Genomic DNA, 23,385 nt, shown 5'->3' on the forward strand with positions numbered 1-23,385 from the left:
GGAGGTGCTCATATATTAAGGCAGGATATACGCGTATATATGTTTATAGTGTTGAGTGTGCACATGTATATGGGTACCTACCACTGTATGGTGTTTAGCAAATAAAAATAATATTAAATTTGTAGTTTTGTGATATATCATCATCAATCCGTAGTTTTGTAGTAGCTTGGTATAATTTGAGCGAACACAATGGTATAATTAGCTTTTATATCAAATACTCTTGTGTTTGACTTTTATAACACAATGGTATAATTTGAGTAAATGATATCAGAGAAAAAAAACATCTAAATTATGTTAATAACAGCTTCTCTTCATTCATGTAACATGCACTTTCACTCGTACTGCCACGAACGAAGACCGAGGGGAGAGAGGGGATGGGTACACATGTGTGTCGGTGCGTTTAGTCAATTGAGAATGGCGGCCACCGATCTAATTTTACGAGAAGATAAGGCGCGTGGCACAGACCATTTTAATTTCCACATATCCCTCGTAAAATATACACACCCAGTCAGAGCTCACAGTAGCGCATCCCACAAGTCACAGAATTATTATTAATCAAAACATTGGCTAGTGCAATTGCCCTTACCCCTCCTCTGCCTCCCATAAAACGGTACATTGTGGAGGCATGCAATACCTCACCAAACTCACTCCCCAATTCATCACATATACCACATCCAATAACAAATAACATAAAGCTTACCATGAACAAGCTTTCCCTCGCCCTCGCCAGCTACCTCATCCTCTTCCTCGCCGCCGCGGCCACCGCCGCCACCTCACGGTGCACGTTCGAGATCGTCGTCAAGACCGATGGCCGGAGGAACGCCGGCACCGACGCCCGCGTCTCGCTGCAGGTGCGCGCCGCCAGGGGCCCGACGCTGACGGTCGCCAACCTGGAGTCGTGGGGCCAGATGGCCGCCGGCCACGACTACTTCGAGAAGGGGAACCTCGACCGGTTCAGGGGCGCCGGCGACTGCATGCCGTCGGAGCCCTGCAACATGGTGCTCACCTCCGACGGCTCCGGGAACAAGCCCGGGTGGTACGTGATGTTGAGATTATAGGCATATAATGATTTAATCTATTCCATAAATAAATCATGATATTACAGATGAAAACTAGCATGAACGCATCATTAGATCTACACATGTAAACTACATAGTATAACATGAACAGATCAAATATACGCAACATATTGAACACGTACCGAGGTGACGGAAAGACCGGCTGCTTGGTCGAAACTTTTCGCAGGCGTCTACGAAGGCACGAAACACGCGAGCGAAGAGGAAGGCGAGCCGTCGCGAACGAACAGGGAGCAGTCGCGCGAAGCGCTTCCCAAAAACCTTATTGCCGCCTTCTCCCGGTGCAGGACGTCGAAGGCAGAGGTTCCGGAGACCTGCTCTCCCGATCGCCGGTGCACGCCGGCGAGCGAGATGGAATAGTCTACGAGCGACAGTGCAGTACAGAGTAGGAGGCAAACCCTAGATTGATTTCGCGTGTGTTCCGTGAAGACGGTAGGTCGGTTTATATAGAGAAGGGTCGCTTGATCAGGGCGCCCGCACGATCTCTACTGCGCGTAACCGAACCGGATAAGTCGCGCGTAACTTATCTGGACTCCACGCCGTTTGCACGCACCGAATTTTTCGGAACGTTTCCAAAACAAAAACGAATCCACGCCGTTTGCACGCACCGAATTTTTCGGAACGTTTCCAAAACAAAAACGAATCCGAATTTGCAGCAAAACAAAACTGCAAAAGGAGGCTGCATCTGCGCAAGGGTGAGAAGCCAATTTTTCGGACCATTCGACGCGTACGTCGTGCCGCGCGCCGCCTGCCCTGCCCAGGCGAGGCGAGCAAGCGCGCGCGTGTGTTTCCCCTCTTCTCTCCACCACACATGCTTCAAGTGGCTAGGAGGGCATCCTCTTTTTTAAGGAGGTCCCCCTCTTCTAGAATAAGCAAGGTGGTACTAAACTCCACATGCATGCCATCTCATGAGGTGGGCTTTTGTGATTTTCCAAAGAATTAATCTTCGAGTGGGCTAAGGCCCATTCATTAATTCCAACACGTGAGCTACGTGATGGTGACGCAGCTCTCGCAGGGGAGCCTCCCGTCGATGACGCACCGGTGGGCGGTGGATCAGTGGCTGGCCATCGACGAGGCGCCGCACATGCTCACCGCCGAGCGGAGGGGCTGCGGCATTGGCACGGCGGCACCATGATTGGTTGAACGATCCAGCTATAGCTCCATGTCGATCACCAGTGCTGTAGTAACCTAAATGAATAAATAAGTTGGGCACAGCTAGTGTATATGCTTTGCCTAGTGTAACGTGATGGAAATAAGTCAATTCAATCGGACTGAATTGCCGCAGTTTAATTTGTGCCATCTATTGACTGATCTTCTTTTGTTTTGGACCAGTTAAATTTAATTTCTTTTCACACTTTGGACCACACCAATTCTCTTGCTAATCATGTCTAACCATGCGTCCGCCAAAGAGAGATATGATTTGCCCACGGGTGATGGAGTTCATCGGCATATAGAGTCAATGTACTCGTGTTCGTTGATGTGCTCAAAAAAAGTGGTCTAGAGTTATCCAAATTATAAACAAAGATCAAAGACAAAATTATCTGGTACAAAGTGAAAAAAAAAAGAGAGAGACAGTGGTCGACCAATGTAAAATTAGCTCGAACTGTAATTTAGTCTAAATATGATCTATCATAGTATAATTTTGCAAGTGACAAGGTTTTTACATACATGAAATCGAATTATTATACACCAAGTTGGAGTAAAACAAAATGGGCCAAACACAAATACTAACAGGTTGCCAATGGGCCAAAGAACTTTGCAGGGCTATGGAGACGCAGCCATCACCAGCCCACCACGACATATTGGGTTGGAAAAGTACACCGAAGGTCCCTCAACTTGTCATCATGATACAAAAGCGTCCTCGAACCACAAAACCAGATACCGCGGGTACCTTAACTATACAAAACCGGTCACAATAGGTCCCTCGGCGGTTTTGATTCCGGTTTTATCATACATGGCTGCTGAGTCAGCGTGGACCCCACATATCAGGATGCCACGTCAACACCTTTCTATTTCCCCTCTCCTCCTCTCCCTTCTCTGCTTCTCTTTCTCTGTGCAGGCAAGCCGACCGGAGGGGAGGAGGTCGGTGGGGCGCGCCCGCCGCACGCTCCACGAGGTGGGCCGCGGCGGCGGTGTCGTCGTCGCCGGCCGCGCCGTCTCCGCCCAGTTCGCCACCGCTGGCGCAGACCTGTCCTCTGGCGCCGCGGCGGCGGCGTCGGCGGCGGGGAGGCGGTGTACGTCACCAACGTCGCACCGGGCGCGAGCGCGGAGCGGCTGCGCGCCTTCTTCGCCGGGTTCGGGGAGCTCGAGGGCGGCCGTTCAGCTTCGACGCGTCTCCCGCGGGTGCGCGCTCTTTGTGTACCGCGCGGCGGAGGGCGCCAGCTCGACGCCGACCCCGCCGGAAGAGCAAACCACGCGCGCGGCCGCCGCTGCCGTGGCGTCACCGCTGCCGGCGCTAAACCTCACAAATAGAGGATTAATTGGGCAGATGTCTCCTCTTGGAAACCTAACATTCCTCAAATTTCTCTTTGTACCTGCAAATTCATTCACCGGAGAGATCCCTCAATCCTTTGGTAATATGCATCACCTGCAAATCATATACTTGAGCAATAACACATTGCAAAGAAGGATGCCTAATCTTGCAATCTGTTCCAACCTCAAGGTGCTATGGCTGAATGGAAACAATCTGGTAGGACAAATCCCTGCAGATTTGCCTCAACGCTTTCAAAGCTTGCAACTTTCAGTTAACAATCTTACTGGACCCATCCCTGTTTCTGTTGCCAATATTACAACGCTGAAAAGGTTTAGTTGTCTGTATAATAACATCGATGGCAGCATACCAAATGATTTTGCAAAGTTGCCTGGTTTAGTATACTTGCATCTGGGTGCAAATAAATTGGCAGGTCAGTTTCCACAAGCTATCCTGAATCTTTCTACTCTTGTTTAACTTACCCTTGCTTCCAATCATCTAAGCGGAGAGCTACCATCCAATATCGGTAACTCTCTACCAGATCTCCAAAAGTTCCAATTGGGCGGCAACTTCTTTTATGGGCATATCCCAAATTCATTGACAAATGCTTCCAAGTTAAACCTGATCGATATAGTATCAATCAATAGTTTCACTGGGGTTGTGCCTAGATCCATTGGCAAACTTACCAAACTGTCTTGGTTAAATCTTGAGCTGAATAAATTCCATGCACATAGCCAGAAAGATCTGGAGTTTATGAACAGCTTAGCCAACTGCACTGAGCTACAAATGTCCTCCATATATGGTAATCGCTTTGAGGGCAATGTGCCAAATTCTTTTGGAAACCATTCCACTCAACGGCAGTACATACACTGATACACATGGGATTAAATCAGTTCTTAGGATCAATTCCTTCTGGTATAGCAAACATTCCCAACTTGATTGCTTTAGAATTGGGTGGTAATCTGTTTACAAATGTGATTCCACGCAGCGGCGGCGGCATGCGTGGTTTGCTCTTCCAGGCGGGGTAGGCGGCGAGCTGGCGCCCTCCGCCGCGCGGTACACGAAGAGCGCGCACCCGCGGGAGAATCCTGTCTCGGCGTCGAAGCCGAACGGGCCGCCCTCGAGCTCCCCGAACCCCGCGAAGAAGGCACGCAGCCGCTCCGCGCTCGCGCCCGGTGCAACGTTGGTCACGTACACCCGCCTCCCCGCCGCCGCCGCGGCGCCAGAGGACGGGTCTGCGCCAGCGGTACGTGGCGAACTGGACGGAGATGGCGCGGCCGCCGACGACGACGCCGACGCCGCTGCGGCCCACCTCGCGGAGCGCACGGTGGGCGCGCCCCACCGGCCTCCTCCCCTCCCGTCGGCTAGCCTGCGCAAAGAAGCAGAGAAGTGAGAGAGAAGGGAGAGAAGAGGGGAAATAGAAAGGTGTCGACGTGGCATCCTGGCATGTGGGGTCCACGTGGGTCTCACGCTGACTCAGCAGCCATATAGGACAAAACCGGGATCAAAACCGCCGAGGGACCTATTGTGACCGGTTTTCTATAGCTAAGGGACCCGTGCTATCTGGTTTTGCGGTTCAAGGACGTTTTTTATCCCGATGACAAGTTGAGGGTTGAGGGACCTTCAGTGTACTTTTTCCTATTGGGTTTCGTCACGCAATTGTGTACGTGGCTACGTGCAGCCCATCGATAATTTGCTTCCGATTTTTTTTTCGATTACGCACAACGAATTTGCTAACTCTATCCATTTGTCGTGTGATTTCTAAAAAAAAATCACCTAGATTTTTTCTATCTTTAGATTTACATCCAACGAACTAAAAAAAATAAAAAAAAATACATATTTACTTGCATATTATTTTTATCAAAATTACAATGCACTTACATGTCATATCAACTAAATTTATAAATGTAATTTTAGTTATATAAGACTATAATTTTATATTTTAAAGAAAATAACAAATACATATTTACTTATACCAAAATTACAGTGGACTTGTATGTCATATCAACTGAAATTACAAATGTAATTTTAGTTATATAGGACTGTAATTTTATATTTTAAAGAAAATAACAAATACATATTTACTTACACATTATTTTTATCAAAATTACAGTGCGCTTACATGTCATATTAACTAAATTTACAAATGTAATTTTAGTTATATAGGATCATAATTTTATATTTCACGACGACGAGAGGAACGGTGTCGCTCGCCGAGCAGCATTAGCCATATTGCTGGGTGACACAGGCCTTGAGCTGCCGCTCACATCGCAAGTGGTGCATAGTGGCCAAAAAAAATGTCAAATGCCATAAAAAAATCACACAAGAGATGAATAGCAAATCGAACCAAGAATGGGTCATACCTATGGATGACGATGGTTGGATTTGTAGGCCTTCTTTTCCCTTGTAAATGGGTTAGCACTTTGCCGTATTTTTTTCTAAAACTTTTCTAAGAGGTATATCTTGAGATCGATGAAGTCACCACAGGTGTTATCAAGGTTTTTAATTTCAAAATTGGATTTTATGTCGGGGGACCGAAATTACCGGAAATTTCGGTAATTTCGTAAATTTTTGGCCGAAATTATTTGAAAATTTGACTGAATTTGAATGAATTTGAATAAAATTTGACCAAATTCAAAAAAAATTACAAAAAACCAAAAATTTCGGGTGAGATTTGAGTATGTCGGTAGGGGGGCGAAATTACCAAAATTTTAGAATTTTCGAACCGAAATTTCAAACCCTACAGGTGCCTCCCTACCCTATGAGCACCTCTAGAAGACTATCCGTGGGCGCCTCCCTACCCATACGAGCACCTCTAGAAGACTATCCGTGGACGCCTCCCTACCCATATGAGCACCTCCAGAAGACTATTCACGGGCGTCTCGTTGTCAACGGGTACGTCGTCTACCATTGAAAGAATAATTAGTCGTAAATGCGAGCACCCGTGTTCAGGGCCGGTCCTGAGTTTTCAGGGGCCAGTGCGAAACTAGAGATAGGGCCCTTAGTATAATATCTAAATAATAATCAGTATATACATGAGTTGTCAGCTGCTAGTTGTTACCTTAAAAATTTTGGACATTTATGCATGCGATACCACTCATGGTGGTATCAATATCAATTTCATCCAATAATTTCTTTTGCCAAACCACTTAACCACTAACAGCTTTACCAACGCTAACGTTTACAACTCCAATTCTCCAAGCTCTATGATTCTTAGAATCTCTGATAAGAGGAGACAGAACAAATCTGACCTATTAACCTAGCATAGCAAGGTGCCAAGGTGCAGTGCAGATAGAACTAGAAAATTTCAATTAATGTTCATATGCTGCTGCTCACCTCCATACCTCCCCTTGACTTTTGATCGTCAGGCGTTAGGCATCCTGCAATTCAGCAGATGCGGTTGCAGTCGATGGCGGAGGACCATGGCGTGACGGCGCCGCGCACTGATGTGCCGCCGCCGCCGCCGACGACGACGACGACGCGGGATGAATCATGAACTGAACGGCGGCCGCCGGTATAACGTAGAGTCATTCCAATGGACTTCAGTCGTCATGACGCACGCGCCGGGCGGCGACAATCTCGCCTCATAGGAAGGAATTGGGAACGTCTCTGTGTCTGTAACTTCTGTTCGGTATCGTTGCATAGCATGTTGGCTCCTGTTACTTGGGCCACAGCAGCATAGAGGCTACGCGGAGGGGTGGGGTGGGGCCCCTAATATCTGGGGGGCCCAGTGCGGCTGCACTGCTCGCCCCTGTCAGGGCTGGCCCTACCCGTGTTGAATGTATTTGAATCCGGGTGGGTTGGTTCCACTACAAAGAACGTAACCACTTGAGCTACTCTCACTTCACTTTCTTTTCTAAAACTTGATGAGGATAAGTGCACAAATAAATTTTCTTATGTTACCTCCATCCTAAAATATAATAACGACTAGAGAGAATATATCACAGTACTACGAATATGAATATAGATAGTAGTCGTAGGTTGTTGTATTTTAGGATGGAGTAGGCTTTAAGCAATTTATTTATTTATTCTTCGTTCTAGAGTGTGCTGTTTAGGGAGGGTCTCCAATGTTTTGGTGTAATTTAGAGTTCTGGACTTTTTTTTCTAAAAATAATAAAGCTTTTGGCCATGCCATCGACATCTTGTTGGCATGGTAGAACAATACACTCCCTCCCTCCTAAAGTGGGACTTTGGATGGATGGGACCCTTTATCTGTCCAAAATCCCTTAAATTTACAAAGAGAACCCTAGATGTGATTTTGATGTACCAATTTCATAACAAAACTACAAGCTTGAGTTTTGCTTCACTAGACCACAGATTTTCAAAATTCTCTCTGAAAAGGTTCAAAGATATATAAACATATTCCACAGCCATTGCCAACATATGCTCCCAAATGTTCAATAAAAGAAGTGTACAATTTGGATCTTCCGGACAATTTGCATTTTGTTCTATTTGAAATGAAAATTACAGGGCACTCAACAAGCAAGGATTTGGAAACATAATATATATACTTTTTTTGGAACATTGCCGTAATCTAATAATCAATTACATTTCTACAAGAGAACATATGTACAACTTACACCCCACATAACCAGACCTCAGAAAAGATGGATATGAACATTCCTATTTACATTCTTCAAGCCACCAGACAAATCCTCCAACTCTCACTATTTTCTTGCCATTTCATATGTACACTCAAGAATACAGAATAAACAGGAGCATTAGCCTTCTCATAATCTATATTAGCTGTACAACAAGAACGCCATTGATGTCATCTTGTCAGCCACTACACTGGAACAGCATGAAGGAGGCTATGTCAGTTCAATGTATGTCCCTCATTGATTTCCACTGGGTAAAAATGGTCAAAGTTTCCCCTTAAGCACATGGCTGAAGGCGTGATGTTGAAATAGATTTCATCCAATTGTCTGTAGAACACACACAAGATAACAATTAAGAGATGAAACAAGACACTCCCTCCGATCGGAAATACTCGTCGTTTCAGACAGTAGAAATGTCCTGCTAGTAGTTCTGTTTTGCTGTTGGAAACGACAGATAATTTTGACCGGAGGGAATAACAATTAACAGACGAAACAAGATAACAATTAACAGATGAAACAAAATTTTGATTGCTAGCGTAGGCTGAACTTAATGGTTCCGGAATCCAGGGCCAAGTATTCTACAAGAAGGGTCATAGCATCCAATTATTCAAAAGAAAGCAAAACAAGTATAATATCCAATAGCCAAAATATTTCTATCATCCATTTTCAGATGCCAAAAACTTGTGGGATGTTCTAAATTTGATGTTAGACCTCCCTGAGAGCTATCATATATATTTGAGAAGCAGGAATTTCAGATGAAGCATCTTAATGATCAAATGAATATTGAAAATAATTATGTGTATTAACCAGCAAGAAAAAGAACTAAAAGTCAGGTTATTACTCCCTCCGTCCCAAAATATAACAACTTTTAGCCATTAGAATTTGTCCCAAAATATAACAACTTCTCCACCAACATTCTCTTCCCAACCAATCACAACCATCCACCATTCATTTTTCCTACTTACCTCCACTAATCATCCAATCACAACACTCCACCACTCACTTCTACCTACTTTCTTAATAACCGTGTACAACCCTAAAACTTCTTATATTCTGGGACGGAGGGAGTTTACTTATTAGCGCAACTACATGGTGTTTGACTAAGTTACTAAAGCTTGCACATTTAATGTGTTCAGTTGAAACTCACCAAATGAAACATAAATAGCAGTCCAATCAAACTTCTGTTCTCGATTTACTGCATAGCTCTTCTGCTTTGCAACATTGTTATCTCCAAATGGGTTTTTAGCAGATGCTGCATCAGAGAACCCTGAATCACTGTGGCCACTAGCAAACTAAATCTCCTAGGTCAATGGATCTGTTGCATCAGCCTCTAGGAAATGAGCAACTGCAGAGTAAAGTTGCTGTTCTTCAAATGGCTTTGCCACATATCCATCCATTCCACATTCCATACATCCCTCAAAAGTTGCTTGAATTACATCCGCTGTCATGGCTAATATAGGTACATGCCAATGGGCCTTATTTCCATAGATCTCGGAACACACTTCACCTGCCTGGATCGTATCATTGATTTTACTTTCTACAGAACGAACTAATCTAGTAGCTTCAAACCTGCAAAAAAAAAAAGGAAGCAGTTCAGTTGATCCAATTGCAGAAGACACTTGTTATAAAGAATGTACGATGTTCTACATGTAGTAAGTTTTCTGGTTATTTCAAAGTTCATAACAATCCATATATAGACTTATGAAGTCGTTCATTACAATGGACACAATAATAAAAAAAAAGAATTCTAGCTCAAGACTGCAATTATGAAAGAAAAAAAGGCGACCTATTTCAATATGAAACCATTTGAAGAAACTACAAGAGATATTTAAGCAATAAGGATATGTTACTAATTCATCTTATAACACAGTGAAGCACGTAACACAAAATAATGTCTTTAGAAGGCATCATTAGATGAATTTTAACAAATGGGAAGGAAGATTACCCATCCATCTCAGGCATCTGAACATCCATAAAACAAGCATCAAATTTATGAGGTGGCTGGAGCCTAGAAATTGCCTCCTTTCCACTGTCCACACAGGTAACTATAGCTCCATATTTCTTCAAAGCACCAGCTGCAACTATGCGATTAACAGCATTGTCGTCCACAACTAAAATGTTTTTTCCTGTTAGTACACTTCGAAGAACCAAAGAATTATCTCTACTTCGTCGGCCTGTAAGTCCAACCCCTAGTGCTTTACTAAGACAAGCAGCAACAGTACTAAGACGAAGGGGTTTTCTTATGCTATTAGAATACCCCGCCAACCTCAAACAATCAGAGTCAGCAGGAGTTATTGAACCTGCCAAAAGAAAGAACTTTGGCATGGTTTGCCAAGACTTGAGTGTGCCCTTCAGCCGAAGATCTATAAGACACCGGAAAAATGCCAAGCCTGAGTCCTCGCCCCAAGCTTCTTTGTCAACAAGCACCATATTTAGACTGCTTTTTACACTTGAACACATAAAATGCAGCAGTGTCAGAAAATAATACATAATAATAGTTTTATGAATATTGAAAGCATAACAGCATATTTATGATGGCTTCACAATAAAACTCAAGTAAACAAATATTTATCCAACATTTATGATGTCATTAATACCAGAAAAAGAAATTAACAGTCTCGTTGAGCATCAAGACTTGTAAACCAACATAGCAAACCACTAAACCTAATGGTCCCCTAATCTCTAGTCAAATCTTATCGTCATCCAAGTAATGTAAGCTTCATCTTTTACTCTTTTATCCCTTCTGTTGAGTAGTAAATTGTCTTTCTCTGTTTTGATGCCAAATAATACAGAGAAAATCCGAATATCTAACCAACTCAGAAAATTATACTAATGCCATTTTGTGAAATATTGATGCTCATTAGACCTGAGCCAGCAGGCAAGCTACGGCCATTTGAATGGGTTGCAAAATATAAAGCTGAAGCATGATACACAAAGAAACCGAACCTTGAATTGCAGGATTCCAATAGAGCAGAAAGTGCTGATTCAGATGTGGCTGCAAGATCACATTGTATTCCAAGTCTCCGCAGATGGTACATGGTAACCTCAGCACGAGCACATCTTCCGTCAACAACAAGCGCTCTCATTCCTTGAAAATCTGGTGGAGTAGGTTCAGGACAATACCTTTTGATATCCCCTGGATCTTTCCTATTTTCCTTGAAAATAGCAGTAAAAGAAAATGTACTACTAACTCCTGGATTACTCACAAACCCTATTTCTCCACCCATCAATTCAACCAGGCGTTTCGTAATACTCAAACCAATTCCAGTTCCACCATATGTCCTTGAGGTGGAACCATCCGCTTGCATGAAAGGTGTAAAAATGCGAGTTTGAGCATCCTTAGTTATTCCTATGCCAGTGTCTTCGACAGTCACTAGTAAGTTCACTGAATCTATTGCATCTGATGAATCTTTGAACATCCTGAAACTCTCCAAGGTTTTCCGATTATTTGCTACTTCAAGCCCACTTAGAGTATTATATGGCATCGTATTTTTGGAATTCGCTGTAACTTCTATGTTTTCAGGAGAAGTGTCATCCAGAGCTTCCATTTTTCTCTTCACTTCCTCAATTAAATGCACTCGAATGAAGATATGACCTTGTTCAGTAAACTGTATTTACAGGAAGCCATATTTGGAAAAGATTATATCAGTGAAAGATTATTGCATAATAGACAGAACTCTACTTTTTTGTTCTAACCAAAGCAACTGCCATGTTTGTAATCTACATAAGGAAATCCAGTTTGAGCTTTCACTTGTATAAATATCAAAACAGCGAGTACTGGATCATACTTTCTCCTACTGGCTACTGCTGTTATATGAAAGTATCACAGCATATAGATGTATGCAAATGACAGAATAAGGAACCCACAACAACAATGTTCTCCAGAGTATAACAATAAATTGAAGATCAGAGGAATTATGGTAGCCAATCTAGATTTAAAACTGACCTTCATAGAATTCCCTACAAGATTTGTAATGATTTGCCGAAACCGCCACGGGTCCCCGATCAGAACATCTGGAACTTGATCAGATACAAGTACAGCCAACTACCCTCGCAAAAACAACATATTTCAGGTCCTAACATCCCGTTGAATGAAAAGCTTAGAGTCCAATGGGTATAGATTACGACTCACCTCTATGCCCTTAGCCCATGATTTTTCAGAAAACAAAGATACCACATTGTCAAGAATATCACGGACATCAAATCGCACCGCCTCCAGCTCAATTTTGCCTGATTCTATCTTAGCAAGATCAAGTACTTCATTTATTAAGTTTATCAATGACTTTCCACTTTCTTGAGCTGTAACTACAAAATCCCGCTGAGTTGTATCAAGTTCCGTATCCATGAGCATCTGTAGCATACCTGGTTCAGGTAGAAATCCACTCTCATAACTCATTTAGCATTGTCTTCTGACGATAATACAGAAGGTATCAATGTGATAGAAAAGAATAATTAAAAACAAAGTATAAAGGACAAACCTAGTACACCATTCATTGGAGTTCTAATCTCATGTGAAACAGTTGCTAGAAACTGCAAGGTAAACAAAGATCTACTTAGCGGATAAGGAGAAGAAGGAAAGCAATCATGGAGGAGACTAAAGAAACATAGGCAAAAGATAAGAACACTGCTAGAGATAGAAGGACCTGGGACTTAGCAACATCTGCAGCTTCAGCTCGTCCTTTTAAATCTCTCATTGTCGTATAATTATCTTCTGCCTCTTCAAGAGAATTCAGAGTAGCATAGATAATATAGCCAACAAGCAAAACAATTATAGCTACTGCTGAAGATATCATAATTGCAGACCATGGCAGTGAAGGTGCATGCTTGAATCTGACATAAAAAATATGAAAATGGATTGAGTGAGCTTATTTTCAAGTACAAAAGTATAATCCCAAGCACAATGAAAGAAGTACCTGCAATGCATTACGTGTTTGCGTGTCGGGTCCCCGAAATCAATATTACTAATATGCAGATCATCAGATGCAATAACATCCGAATCATACATTTTAGTAGGATAAGTATGATTTGTGATGTCATACAGCCTAACAACTATCTTTTGTTTGCTAGCAAGTTGCTCCAGGAGTCTCTCCACCAGAGACGGAACATCAAATGAGGCACCAAGATAACTGTCAAGTGTTAACAACAAATCTATGGTCAATTCTCTCAAAGTTCTTTTGATAGAAAACTCTCTCAAACTTAAAAAGAAATAAATATAAGTGTGTAGTTCAACTTGACATTTATTAGGAAACAGATATTACCCCAGCGTAGCTTCAATACGCTCCTCTGGTGTTGCATCTGGAGGAAGATCATACTTATACACAGTGAACGTTAGCACCACACCAAGGTGATTAGATTTAAGAAGTGGGAAAGGGGCTGTTAGGGCCCCTTTGCCTGTTGCCCGTGAGCGCAATATATTATCACGATCTTCCTGAAATCAAGATCATAGTGTCAAGAAATGAATCACAAGTTTTTGTTTGATGATTCTTGATCAATTGATTGATTAAGTAATAATAGTACTTGTGCATGACACTAATTATAGTGCAAAATTTCATATAATTTGTACATAAAGCTTGCATCCCAAAGGGACGTGGACAGGGGCACACACGGGCAAATTTAGGACCCAGACACCCTGGGTGGATGACCAGGCTCCACGTCTTGCATATGGCGATGCTGCTATGTTTTTTTTATGAACTTGGTCCACAAGTTTGACTTAGGACAAAACCGAAAAATCGTATGATTTGGAACAGGGGGACTAATAATGTAATGGTTGTGTGCATCCCTAGCTGATGCAAAGGCCAGGAGTTTACACTTCCCTTGTCTAAAATAAAGTTAGTAATAAAACTCAAACATGTTCTTTAGGTTTGTATACATGGTCTGCCAGGGTCCAGAGCTGTTCACAGTCTGCTGCAAGACGGCTAATCATGCTGAACCAACTCAGATCAAACCACTTCTACAGATTTTGTTTGGACTGAGATGGATCCAACATAACTAATCAAACCTTTTACGCGGCCTTTGCTTGTACTTCGCTGCCTCTTGTTCGTGAGCCTCATCTCTCGGAGAGCTTGGCACTCGCTACTGCCTCCCTCACTCTCCATGCCAGCTTCTTTCTTCCTATCGCTGCCACTGTGGACAGCCACTATGTTTGTGTCTCACTTACATTCGATAGTGAGTTCGCTCATCCATGTCACCATCCGGTTCAGCATGAAGGCCTCCTCAGAGTCCACACAAAGATTGGCAATATGCCTCAGCAGCAACATTGCAACACAGCAACAGCAGATTCCATGTCCAATGGGATGGGCTTCGCTTGTGCTCAGTGTTGTATATGGCTCATACAGGACAAAGTGGTTAGAGTCTGTGTAGCAAGACTAGGTTGAAGGGCCAAGGCAGGCTAGTGCCATGGAGCAAATCAAAATGATAAAGGGGAAGTTATGGGACTGCTGTCCATCTGAGACTACATATAGTTTGTAGTTATACTAGAATAGGGACTCCTCTGTGAGTCGGATTTCTAATTTGGGATATGGAACTGCCATGTAAAGAATAATACCTCATGCACCCATCCTTTTAAAGTAAGACGTTATTAGATTCTGAATTACTCATTTCACAATTTGAAAAAAAAAATGAAGGTCTAATCAGAAGTTAAATAAGTTTATCCTATTCAGAAATAAATAAATATATATACACAAGGGCTTGCAGATATAGTAGCTCACCTTCCCAGACATCATGTCAACTGATATAATGTGCTTTACAGTTTCCTGGGAGAAAATAACAGGTGCATACTCATCTTGAACTGGTGAAGGCTGAAGCTTTTCAGGATTGTAGTCATGAACAAGGGATTGATCTTCGGTCTCCATTTTCTTAATCTTCCATCCAAGCTTTTGCTCAAACAACTCCCTTTCGCTGTGCAGCACCTTCAAAGCATAGGCAACACCACTCATCAATGGCCTTTCAAATGTTGTCCTAGCCGTGAAATCCTCAAATGTTTTCTGTCAAATGTCAATGATAACAAGATCTCATAATCTTGAAAAAAAGCACAGTATTAATAGGATAGAAAATAACAAGATGTTTTCTTTTAAATAACATAAATCTTTGAAAAACTGTGCATCCCTCCTGGCCTCCTGTTTCAGCTATAACGATGTTTTTTTCCCAGTGACTTATCATGGTATAAGCAGTTTTGAATGGAGACACCTATTCTAAACATTTTTCTTTGGACAAACAAATTGCTAATGGCTAATCAGATTTTATACTCCTTCCAGTCAGTCACAAAAACATACCATTTTGATCACACGGCCTTCAAAATACAACTTTCACAGCTAATTTCTTTTACAATGCATTTTTAGAAACCTGATTAAATTATTAAATTATCAAAACATTTTTAATAATATTAAAAGTTTGTTGAATCACCCTTGCAATTAAGAAAGATGTATCCAAAGAAAGCAAACCTGATCAATAGCAGAAGGATTCTTCCCATGGTGAAAAGTTGAGACTAAAATAGCCAATGCATGCACATGGTTCATGCTTACATTGAACTGATCTTGTAGCATCCTAGCTCTCTCATCACACATATTTTCAAGATTCTCAATTCTTCTAGCAACAACATCAGCATGCATGCTTGAAAATATCCAGACAGAACTACAAAGCCCAACTAAGACACCAAGAAGCAGGGCTCTCTTTGACCATTTTCGACTTATCTTAACACTCGGTGTCTGGAGGAGTTTCTCATGCTGACACAGTTCATTTGCTTGCTTCCCTCTTTTGAAAATAGTTATAACTACCAAAATTACAACTATTCCAAGGGAAGCAAACAAACTAAATATCATCCCGTGATTGCAGCTCAAGGCGTTATTCTGCTGTACATTCAGCCCATTAATGACAATACACAAGTCACATAGGCATAGCTAAATATATTGAAAACAAAAAGGTACGATCAATAGGAATTTGTAATGGTTAAAGATCAACATGCTATGAATCATGACATTGTAAGTCAAGAAAATAGATAATCACAATACAAACCAAAAATGGCATTAGAAACATGGAGAAGGTGCTTCTCTTTAATAAATGAAATGTCAAAAACAGTTGCAGAAAAAAAAAAAGGATAATTAACTCTGATTAGGCAATACAAAACTGTGAAATTAATAGCATTATTTGATACAAGAAGATTCTGTAGGAAGTTATTTCTTAAGAGATGTAAATATAGTTTTTTTTTCTACTTTAGCCTCATTTAAGCTCAATTTAACATGTTCTGCAAAGGAATCAACACACCTGAGTTATTGGCATTTGACAATTGGCAGGGCAAAAGGACAGCTCTGTAATTTCTTCAAGAAAAAGCTCGACTTAAGCATGACTTTGAGTTATTGGAATCAAGTTGGACGTATAATAGTATGGCTAGCAAGTCCTACAGTACTATGTGGCAGTAAGACTGACGAGACCTATTGTTGTTCTAGTTAAGATAGCTCGGTGGCTACATACTAATTGGACAATGCCAAGATAGATGCCGATCCCCATTACATCAAAGTAGCAGAAAATAAATCCAACCTAACATATAGATATGCCAATATCATGCAATCCTCTGAAGTATTTAGAGTCAAGTAGACAATCTGGTTAGTAGGTCACAAGAGTTGAAGGTTCAGATCATTCATGAATCAGCCACATTAACAATATGTTATAATACAGTCCAATTCCATTAATGCTCTATATTCCAAGTTTACAGTGCAAAAAGAAATGTAGCTAATTTGACACTTCACCAAGTTCATCCAGGATAAAGAGAAACATAAAACACTCACATTCCACAATGTCGTAGGAGAGCCAATGTCTTGTTGCATGGCATTTTGCAATAAATTGTTTTCATGATTATTTTTGTCATAATTATCTTCATTTGCGCAACAATCTTGAATAATCACATTGTCCAGCCTGTTTTGATTTCCACCAGATGGTTTATTCTTAAGACGACAATTTGACATATCAGGCATGCTGTGGGCTGGATTATCATCATTGATCGTACCAGATTTACATATGCATTCCCGCTACATCATAGTTCAAATTGTCAGTTAGAAATGCATGATGATAAGATCCCAGGGCATAATGAATGAAGTATATTATCTAAAACAATAATGAGATAACGATGTATATGTTATCACAATTAATAGGTCGTGCAAATAACATGATTTTGTAACATCATAAATTTACTCTTCAAAGTTCTCATTTGCACTTGCAGGGAATAAACAAAGATTGCTTGCATCACAGCATTTAAAAGTTTACTTGTCAATAGTTTGTGTATAGCCTGACATTTTATTGACCACAACAAATAAAGAATTAATACAGGACAACCATATTTCACTCCCCTACATCTAGCTCGTATGAACAGTTTGCCATTTGATTCTGAGCTTATGGTAGCAAAATTATGTACAATGCACCTAAGGTAAACCAGCTTGCTCTCTCTTTTCCTCCCTGGATTACCCCAACCACACATGCAACAAGGGAGATCTTGTTTCTTACTACAACTACCAGTCATATCTAGGGTGATTGAAATTGAGATAATTGTTTATGGGACAATCATAAGAAGATTTATAAATGGTAGAAAGTCAGTTCAATGATTGGATTAAGGATCCTGTAGGATCATAGCAATGTGGCAGTTATTCTAGCTTTTCTAGGATAAAGAAGACTGGAATACTTTGTAACCAATATGCTATAACAAGCACCCAATATGCTAAAATAAGCATTTATGTGATCTTAAGGCATCCACATTTCTTTAACTCTGCTCTGCTCTCCAGTCTCTGCTCTCCTCGTTCACTGCTTTGCATTTGTTTATTCTCTGCTCTGACTAACGGTCCTAAGCAGTGTCTAGACATCAGCCCTGCCAATAATCTAGAGTCTAGTGCCTTCTTTAACACTGAGCTCATGCCATGTCGGAGAAAGGAGCGGGAGGTGGCTCATGCTGCCAGCATGGAAGCTCCCTCACCAATGGTTTGACAAGAGAAGGGAAGAGGTTGCAGAGGGCATTTCGGTCTTATTCATGGGTCTGTTAACAGGACATGGATGGCACTGGCATATGAGGAGGAAAAGTTCAACCTGAGTGGAATGGAAGGAACATGTTTTTTCTAATACTAACAAATAAGGGATTCTAGGAACTCTCATATGCATGGAATTTTCTCTGTACAAACCTCAAATTTGCACGACCTATCTATGTCTCAAATATCCAGTTCGACAATTCACAAACAGCGCGTACTTATTGACTTTCCAGGCCAATGTACCACTTTTATAATCATTGACACCACAAGGAACAAGCAATCCACAAATTTTCTGGTAGGTCCCAATCAAAGTGTTTATTTCTTTTGCAGTATCCTAGTACATGTTCTTTCCTCGCCCGTACAAGTGACGAAACAGCATAAATTTCTAATCTCCATCTAAACAGAGTTGACTGTCTCCACTAAGATAATACCGGAAATCCATGTACTCATTAAAATTTCCCATTACTACCAAAACATCCAGTCCACTAATACATCAATTAGGAACGTATAAATGCTGCGAGACTGAAACATATGGTCTAGGCAGCTACAATTATAAACTTCCAAACACCCCACACCAAGGCATTATATATATTCCTTCGCACGCGAAACATCCGTAAATGCGTAAAGCGCATACATCTAGCGCGCCTACGAATTCTCCCAAAATCTATCACATCCAAATTGCAATGGTACAGTACACATGGAGAGCATGATGATCATCAAAAGCTAGTGGAGCAATCAAACCAAGCAAGCAAGAGGGCGAATTTACCTCCGGCGAAGACAGGAGCGACGCCAGCGCCTGCAGCTTGCTCATGCTGAGGTTGAACTGCGCCGCCACCTCCTCCACCCTGTCCCTCACACCCTCCCCACCACCACCACCACACCCCCTCCCACACCCACCCATCGCCCACACCAGCAGCAAGCACCCCAGGAACCCGGCCACCGCCCCGGCACCGGCGTGCGCCGCCTTCCCTCGCCGTGCCCCGCAGCCGCCGCCGCCGCCGCCGCACTCTCCGACCCTGCTCATCTCACTGCCGCCGCCGCCGCCACAAAGCCTCCAAGAAACGCGCCACACTAGCAGAGAAGAAATCCGGGGCGAGCTAGCTCTGACGGGGGCCAAGAACGCCGCCGCTCCAGGGTTTCTTGTCGTTGGTGGACATGGCCGGAATCGCGAGGACGAGCTCGAGCAACCACGCGGGCTTCCACTTGTCCCCGTTGCGTCCACCGCCTCCGCCTCCGCAGCCGCCGACCCTGCCGCGGGAGGCCATCAAGAACGACCACCCTCTGCCTTTCCCGGTCGGCAAGGCGAGCAGGGGAGGTCACGGTCGTCTCAGAGACGCCACCGCGCCATGAAAGCGACCTCCACCCACAGCAATCCCCGCAACGCCGCCAAGAACCAATCCAATCCAAGAAAGCCAACCCTCAACACCTCAAGAATGTCGAACCAAGAGCACAAGGCGAGGATGTCTTGGATTCTTGCTGGAATTGGGGAAGGAGTGGGTGGTAGAGGTGGTGGGGAAAGGCAGAGAAAGGGAGAGAGAAGAGAGAGAGAAGCAGCAACAACAACAGCAGGTGAGGTGAGGAACAACAACTGGTAAATTGGAAAGAAACAAGAAGAGAGAGGAGGAGGTGGTGGTGGTGATTACTGCCTAAAGCTGCTCTGCATCATCTGCTGCTGGCTGCTGCTGCTCCTGCTACAGTGTGCTACTCTTTCTCTTTCCTGCTGCTTTCATAGTGGTGGTGGTGCTTGTGCTTCTCACTTTCTCTCTCTACCCTTCTCCATCTGCTACTACTACTAGTACTGTCTTTTGGTTCTAGAGAGAGGATTTCTCTAACATATGCTGCTGCTGTTGTTGTTTAGAGGGAGGAATCAGATGGGGATGAGGTATTGAGATGGAGAGGGGAATTCTTGGTTTTTTTTTCTCTTTGATGTGGAGAAAGTGTTTTCTTCAAGGTGCATATCATTATCTCATCATCCTGTGGGTCCTAATGGAGCCCTCTCCCTAGCTTGATTGACATAGCTTGTTTAGAGATTTTTTTTTTCTTTCATTTCTTTCTCCCTTACCTTGCAAGACAATTTTTTTTGGGGGAGGTGGACGCATGTGTCAAGATTGTTTGGAAAATTCAAGCTCATTAGCTTTGTGGTTTCTAGTGATCGGGGCTATTCCTTTCACGGCCCAATTATTGTATCGTGTTGACGACGGTGACGAGAGAACTTGAACCATTAGTCCATCCATAGCAACGGGAGGAAAAATAATAAATATGCCACAAAGAAGACGTGTTGTATGAACACGAGCTCGCATGCACCACAAACATTTGTGTCGTGGTGGGAACATTGGTCGAGTTGTCGACAACGGCGATGGCGTGCTACGTTGTTTTCTGCTTGTTTCTGATTGCTTTCGTGCCAAATGTCTAGTTTCTTTTTTCAAGTTGTTGGGAAATCAAATAATTTGTGCTGAGATTGAAGTAAACAAATTAGCTTGCAACCAACTTGATTGCTACTTAATTTTTTCTTTAGCTTAGCTAAACCATCTTAAAACAAACTAGTAGAATTTATCGACTCTTGCTACAAGTTGAGGTTATAACGATGCTCAAGTAGTAATATCCTAGCAATTATCTATATGTAGTAAGTACTACTAAGTACTTATTGGGATAAACCAAACCTCTGTCCATGTCCAATACAGGTGAGAGGATGGGAATTGGGGATGAAAAAACAAGATCTTTGCTCGATGTCCTATATGTTGTCCTTTAGCAAAATTTAGTGATTGGAGAAAACTAGCTCCAACAAAAATGTCCTATGGCCCTCTTTGCTTAGATTTATAAGCCAACTTATAAGTCGAAAAGTTTAAACCTAAACAAACAAGTAGCTTTTTTTGTTTTTTTTAAAGCCATAAACCACTACTACACTATTAAAAAACCAAAAGTTAGATTTGAGAATATTTTCTTTTTGGCTTATATAAGGTAGATATATGACTCCATCATTAAATTTAGGACTTTAAATCCATTATCTCATAAATCATATAAGACAAAAAGTTGACTGAAAAGCCTGAACCTAAAAAAATATATTCCTTCTCTCTTATTTTCAGGTTCCTCCTATCTAACCTCTAACATCCCTTATATTTGAAAGATGGAAGTTCATCCCCTATTGTCATTTCTATATAATGAGAAAATTACTTCTATACCTCTAAAATTTTAACCAATCGTTACGCTCCTGAATTTTCCTCATTCTCTTATATACTCCTAAATTTTGGTTGTGATCCTTCTCATATTTTTCCGTTAGTTGACCACTAGTTGACCTTGTAATGAGCACAGAAAAGCCAGTTTTACCCTTAGATATCTAAAAAAAATCTACCGTTGAAAATATAGTTGTTTATTGCGCACCTAGTTTTTATTGCATGGGGAAGTATTATACGTAAAATATTTAATACATATGAAAAAAATGCATGTGTAGCATTTTTCTATAATAGGAAGAAAAACAATAATAGGAAGAAAAACAATCAAATCTATCTCGTATATCATTTTCTTTTAGATAAGGTATACAACCGACGGTAAATCTATTGCACTACTATCACAAAGTTATGCTACATATACTAGTTTTAGTAAATAAAAATGAATGTTTAATTTCTATACTTCTTCGATACATAAGGGCAAAATAGACCTTTTCAAAGCAAATAAATGATCAATTAACAGAAAGGACATGTAAGGGACCAAAACCAAAATTTAGCGGATATAAAGAAGTGAGGGCAGAACATTGAGCATACAGAGAATTTACTCCAATATATAATGGAGGGGATTTGCTCGAGAGTGAAGAAATGAATGGGAGGAATTTAATTTCCTCCAATATATAATGGAGGGGATTTGCTCGAGAGTGAAGAAATGAATGGGAGGAATTTTTTGGACTATCCCAACACAAAAAAATTAAAAATATAAGGGATAAGTTTTGTTGACGCTTCTCGAGATGCTCTATACGATTTTTTATGTTGGTGTGGTATTGTTTTGGGAATCTACACGCTCTAACCATAATACATCTGAGCTAACCTATTTAGTATTTACATACTAATACAAATTATTTTTCTGCTTAGGATAAATTTCATCTGATGAAACGGCCGAGTTATACATTACTAAAAAGAATGACTTGCTCTCTTCATAAACAAGTCAATTTTACAAGTCGGTCGTTATACCAATCCAAACATGACTATATGACTTAATGTCTTAAAACTATTTGATTATGCTATACTTGCATCTAATAAATATGCTGGGTTTCAAGAAAAGGAACACGCGGTGGGTGCACAACTGCACACTACACAAATGCTTTACTTTTTGACAGAAACACACAGACTGCTGCAGAAGTTGGTTGAAGTTTGACCTTTTTGAGAGTGGGTCAGTCTTTTCGGATTAATCTATAATAGTCCAGCACTACTTTGGTTGAGCTTGCACCTTTGTCCTGCTTTATGGCCTTTACTGTTTGGTGGCTGCTAACCTAAAGAAATTAGAAAAGCACTAGGTGCTGGTTCAATGCACATGTACTTCTTGGAATTCTTCTATTTTTTAAGATCAAGGATTGCGTAAGTACCTGGTTTGTTACCCAGATTAATTAAGTGTTTCATAATTTTGTTCTTCTGCAGAAAATTTAAAGGTCTTATTAATATCGTTCAGTTTTGGTACTTCTTGTGAAGGTCGCAATCGGAGATTCGGCAAAGCAGGTTGGGTGCCAGTAGATTCTAGAGAGTTTGATTATTGCATCTTCGATATCGTAACCTGTAATTATCTTTTTAAGATAATAAAAATGGTTTATATCTTTGGCTTATGCCATAAGACACATAGCCATAAATTTATTCAACAAATAAAAAAAAAGAGAATAGGTGATGGGACGAACCCCCAACTCCCTTTTATTGTTAGCTAGCGTTAAACCACGTAGATTCAGCCAACAATTCAAATAAAACTACGCTATCCATCGTGAAATAAAAAACCTTTCGCTCCCAATTCCAAAAGTATAGCACCATTGCGCATGATATCATGCTTCTCCTGCGGTAGCGTCGTATATTAAGAGTGGAGTCAATAGAAAAAAAAAACACAAAGATAACTTGCACCGGGTTAGACAATTGCTTACCATTAAAAACTTGGTCATTGCGATATTGCCAAATTATACATTTTTTTGTCATCTCAACGAGAGATAATGGTCTACAGTATGCAAATTAGTTAGAGTTGCACTATATATTAAGGCCTTAGTTGAAATTGAT

General features: G+C 41.5%; 2 protein-coding genes across 4 annotated transcripts; one reads left to right on the forward strand and one right to left on the reverse strand.

The window, feature by feature from the left end:
* Positions 1 to 695: 695 nt before the first annotated feature.
* LOC127785688 (PLAT domain-containing protein 3-like) lies at positions 696 to 2,211 on the forward strand. Its single transcript, XM_052313089.1, has 2 exons — positions 696 to 1,045; positions 2,064 to 2,211. Exons 1-2 carry the CDS (start codon positions 702 to 704, stop codon positions 2,209 to 2,211), a joined length of 492 nt encoding a protein of 163 aa, XP_052169049.1. The 5' UTR covers positions 696 to 701.
* Positions 2,212 to 7,942: 5,731 nt separating this feature from the next.
* Positions 7,943 to 20,179, reverse strand: LOC127753499 (probable histidine kinase 5). 3 transcript variants are annotated; one of them, XM_052278984.1, is made up of 14 exons: positions 18,915 to 20,179; positions 16,925 to 17,164; positions 15,584 to 15,991; positions 14,852 to 15,052; positions 13,403 to 13,572; positions 13,058 to 13,270; positions 12,788 to 12,974; positions 12,623 to 12,674; positions 12,277 to 12,506; positions 12,091 to 12,189; positions 11,091 to 11,752; positions 10,090 to 10,593; positions 9,292 to 9,713; positions 7,943 to 8,471 (listed from the first exon to the last, which is right to left on the reverse strand). In XM_052278984.1, the coding sequence occupies exons 1-13, from the start codon at positions 19,170 to 19,172 to the stop codon at positions 9,446 to 9,448; spliced, it is 3,492 nt and encodes a 1,163-aa protein (XP_052134944.1). In that variant the 5' UTR covers positions 19,173 to 20,179; the 3' UTR covers positions 7,943 to 8,471; positions 9,292 to 9,445. The 3 variants fall into 3 exon arrangements, with proteins under 3 accessions (XP_052134944.1, XP_052134942.1, XP_052134943.1); XM_052278982.1 differs by having other exon boundaries at positions 14,852 to 15,127; positions 18,915 to 20,174; XM_052278983.1 differs by having other exon boundaries at positions 14,852 to 15,127; positions 15,584 to 15,988; positions 18,915 to 20,172.
* Positions 20,180 to 23,385: the final 3,206 nt, after the last annotated feature.

This window comes from Oryza glaberrima, chromosome 10 (assembly GCF_000147395.1).
Source record: "Oryza glaberrima chromosome 10, OglaRS2, whole genome shotgun sequence".
In the NCBI taxonomy this organism is placed as follows: Eukaryota; Viridiplantae; Streptophyta; class Magnoliopsida; order Poales; family Poaceae; genus Oryza; species Oryza glaberrima.

What these genes read in the sequence shown, in the direction of transcription:
- LOC127785688 (XM_052313089.1), top strand. Translation starts at nt 702, where the DNA reads ATGAACAAGCTTTCCCTCGCCCTCGCCAGCTACCTCATCCTCTTCCTC. An exon ending in AAGCCCGGGTGGTACGTGAT is followed by an intron (nt 1,046 to 2,063) that starts GTTGAGATTATA and finishes CCAACACGTGAG; the next exon opens with CTACGTGATGGTGACGCAGC.
- LOC127753499 (XM_052278982.1), bottom strand. Translation starts at nt 19,172, where the DNA reads ATGAGCAGGGTCGGAGAGTGCGGCGGCGGCGGCGGCGGCTGCGGGGCA. An exon ending in CAGATGTTGCTAAGTCCCAG is followed by an intron (nt 12,675 to 12,787) that starts GTCCTTCTATCT and finishes TTTACCTTGCAG; the next exon opens with TTTCTAGCAACTGTTTCACA. An exon ending in CAGATGCCTGAGATGGATGG is followed by an intron (nt 9,714 to 10,089) that starts GTAATCTTCCTT and finishes TTTTTTTTGCAG; the next exon opens with GTTTGAAGCTACTAGATTAG.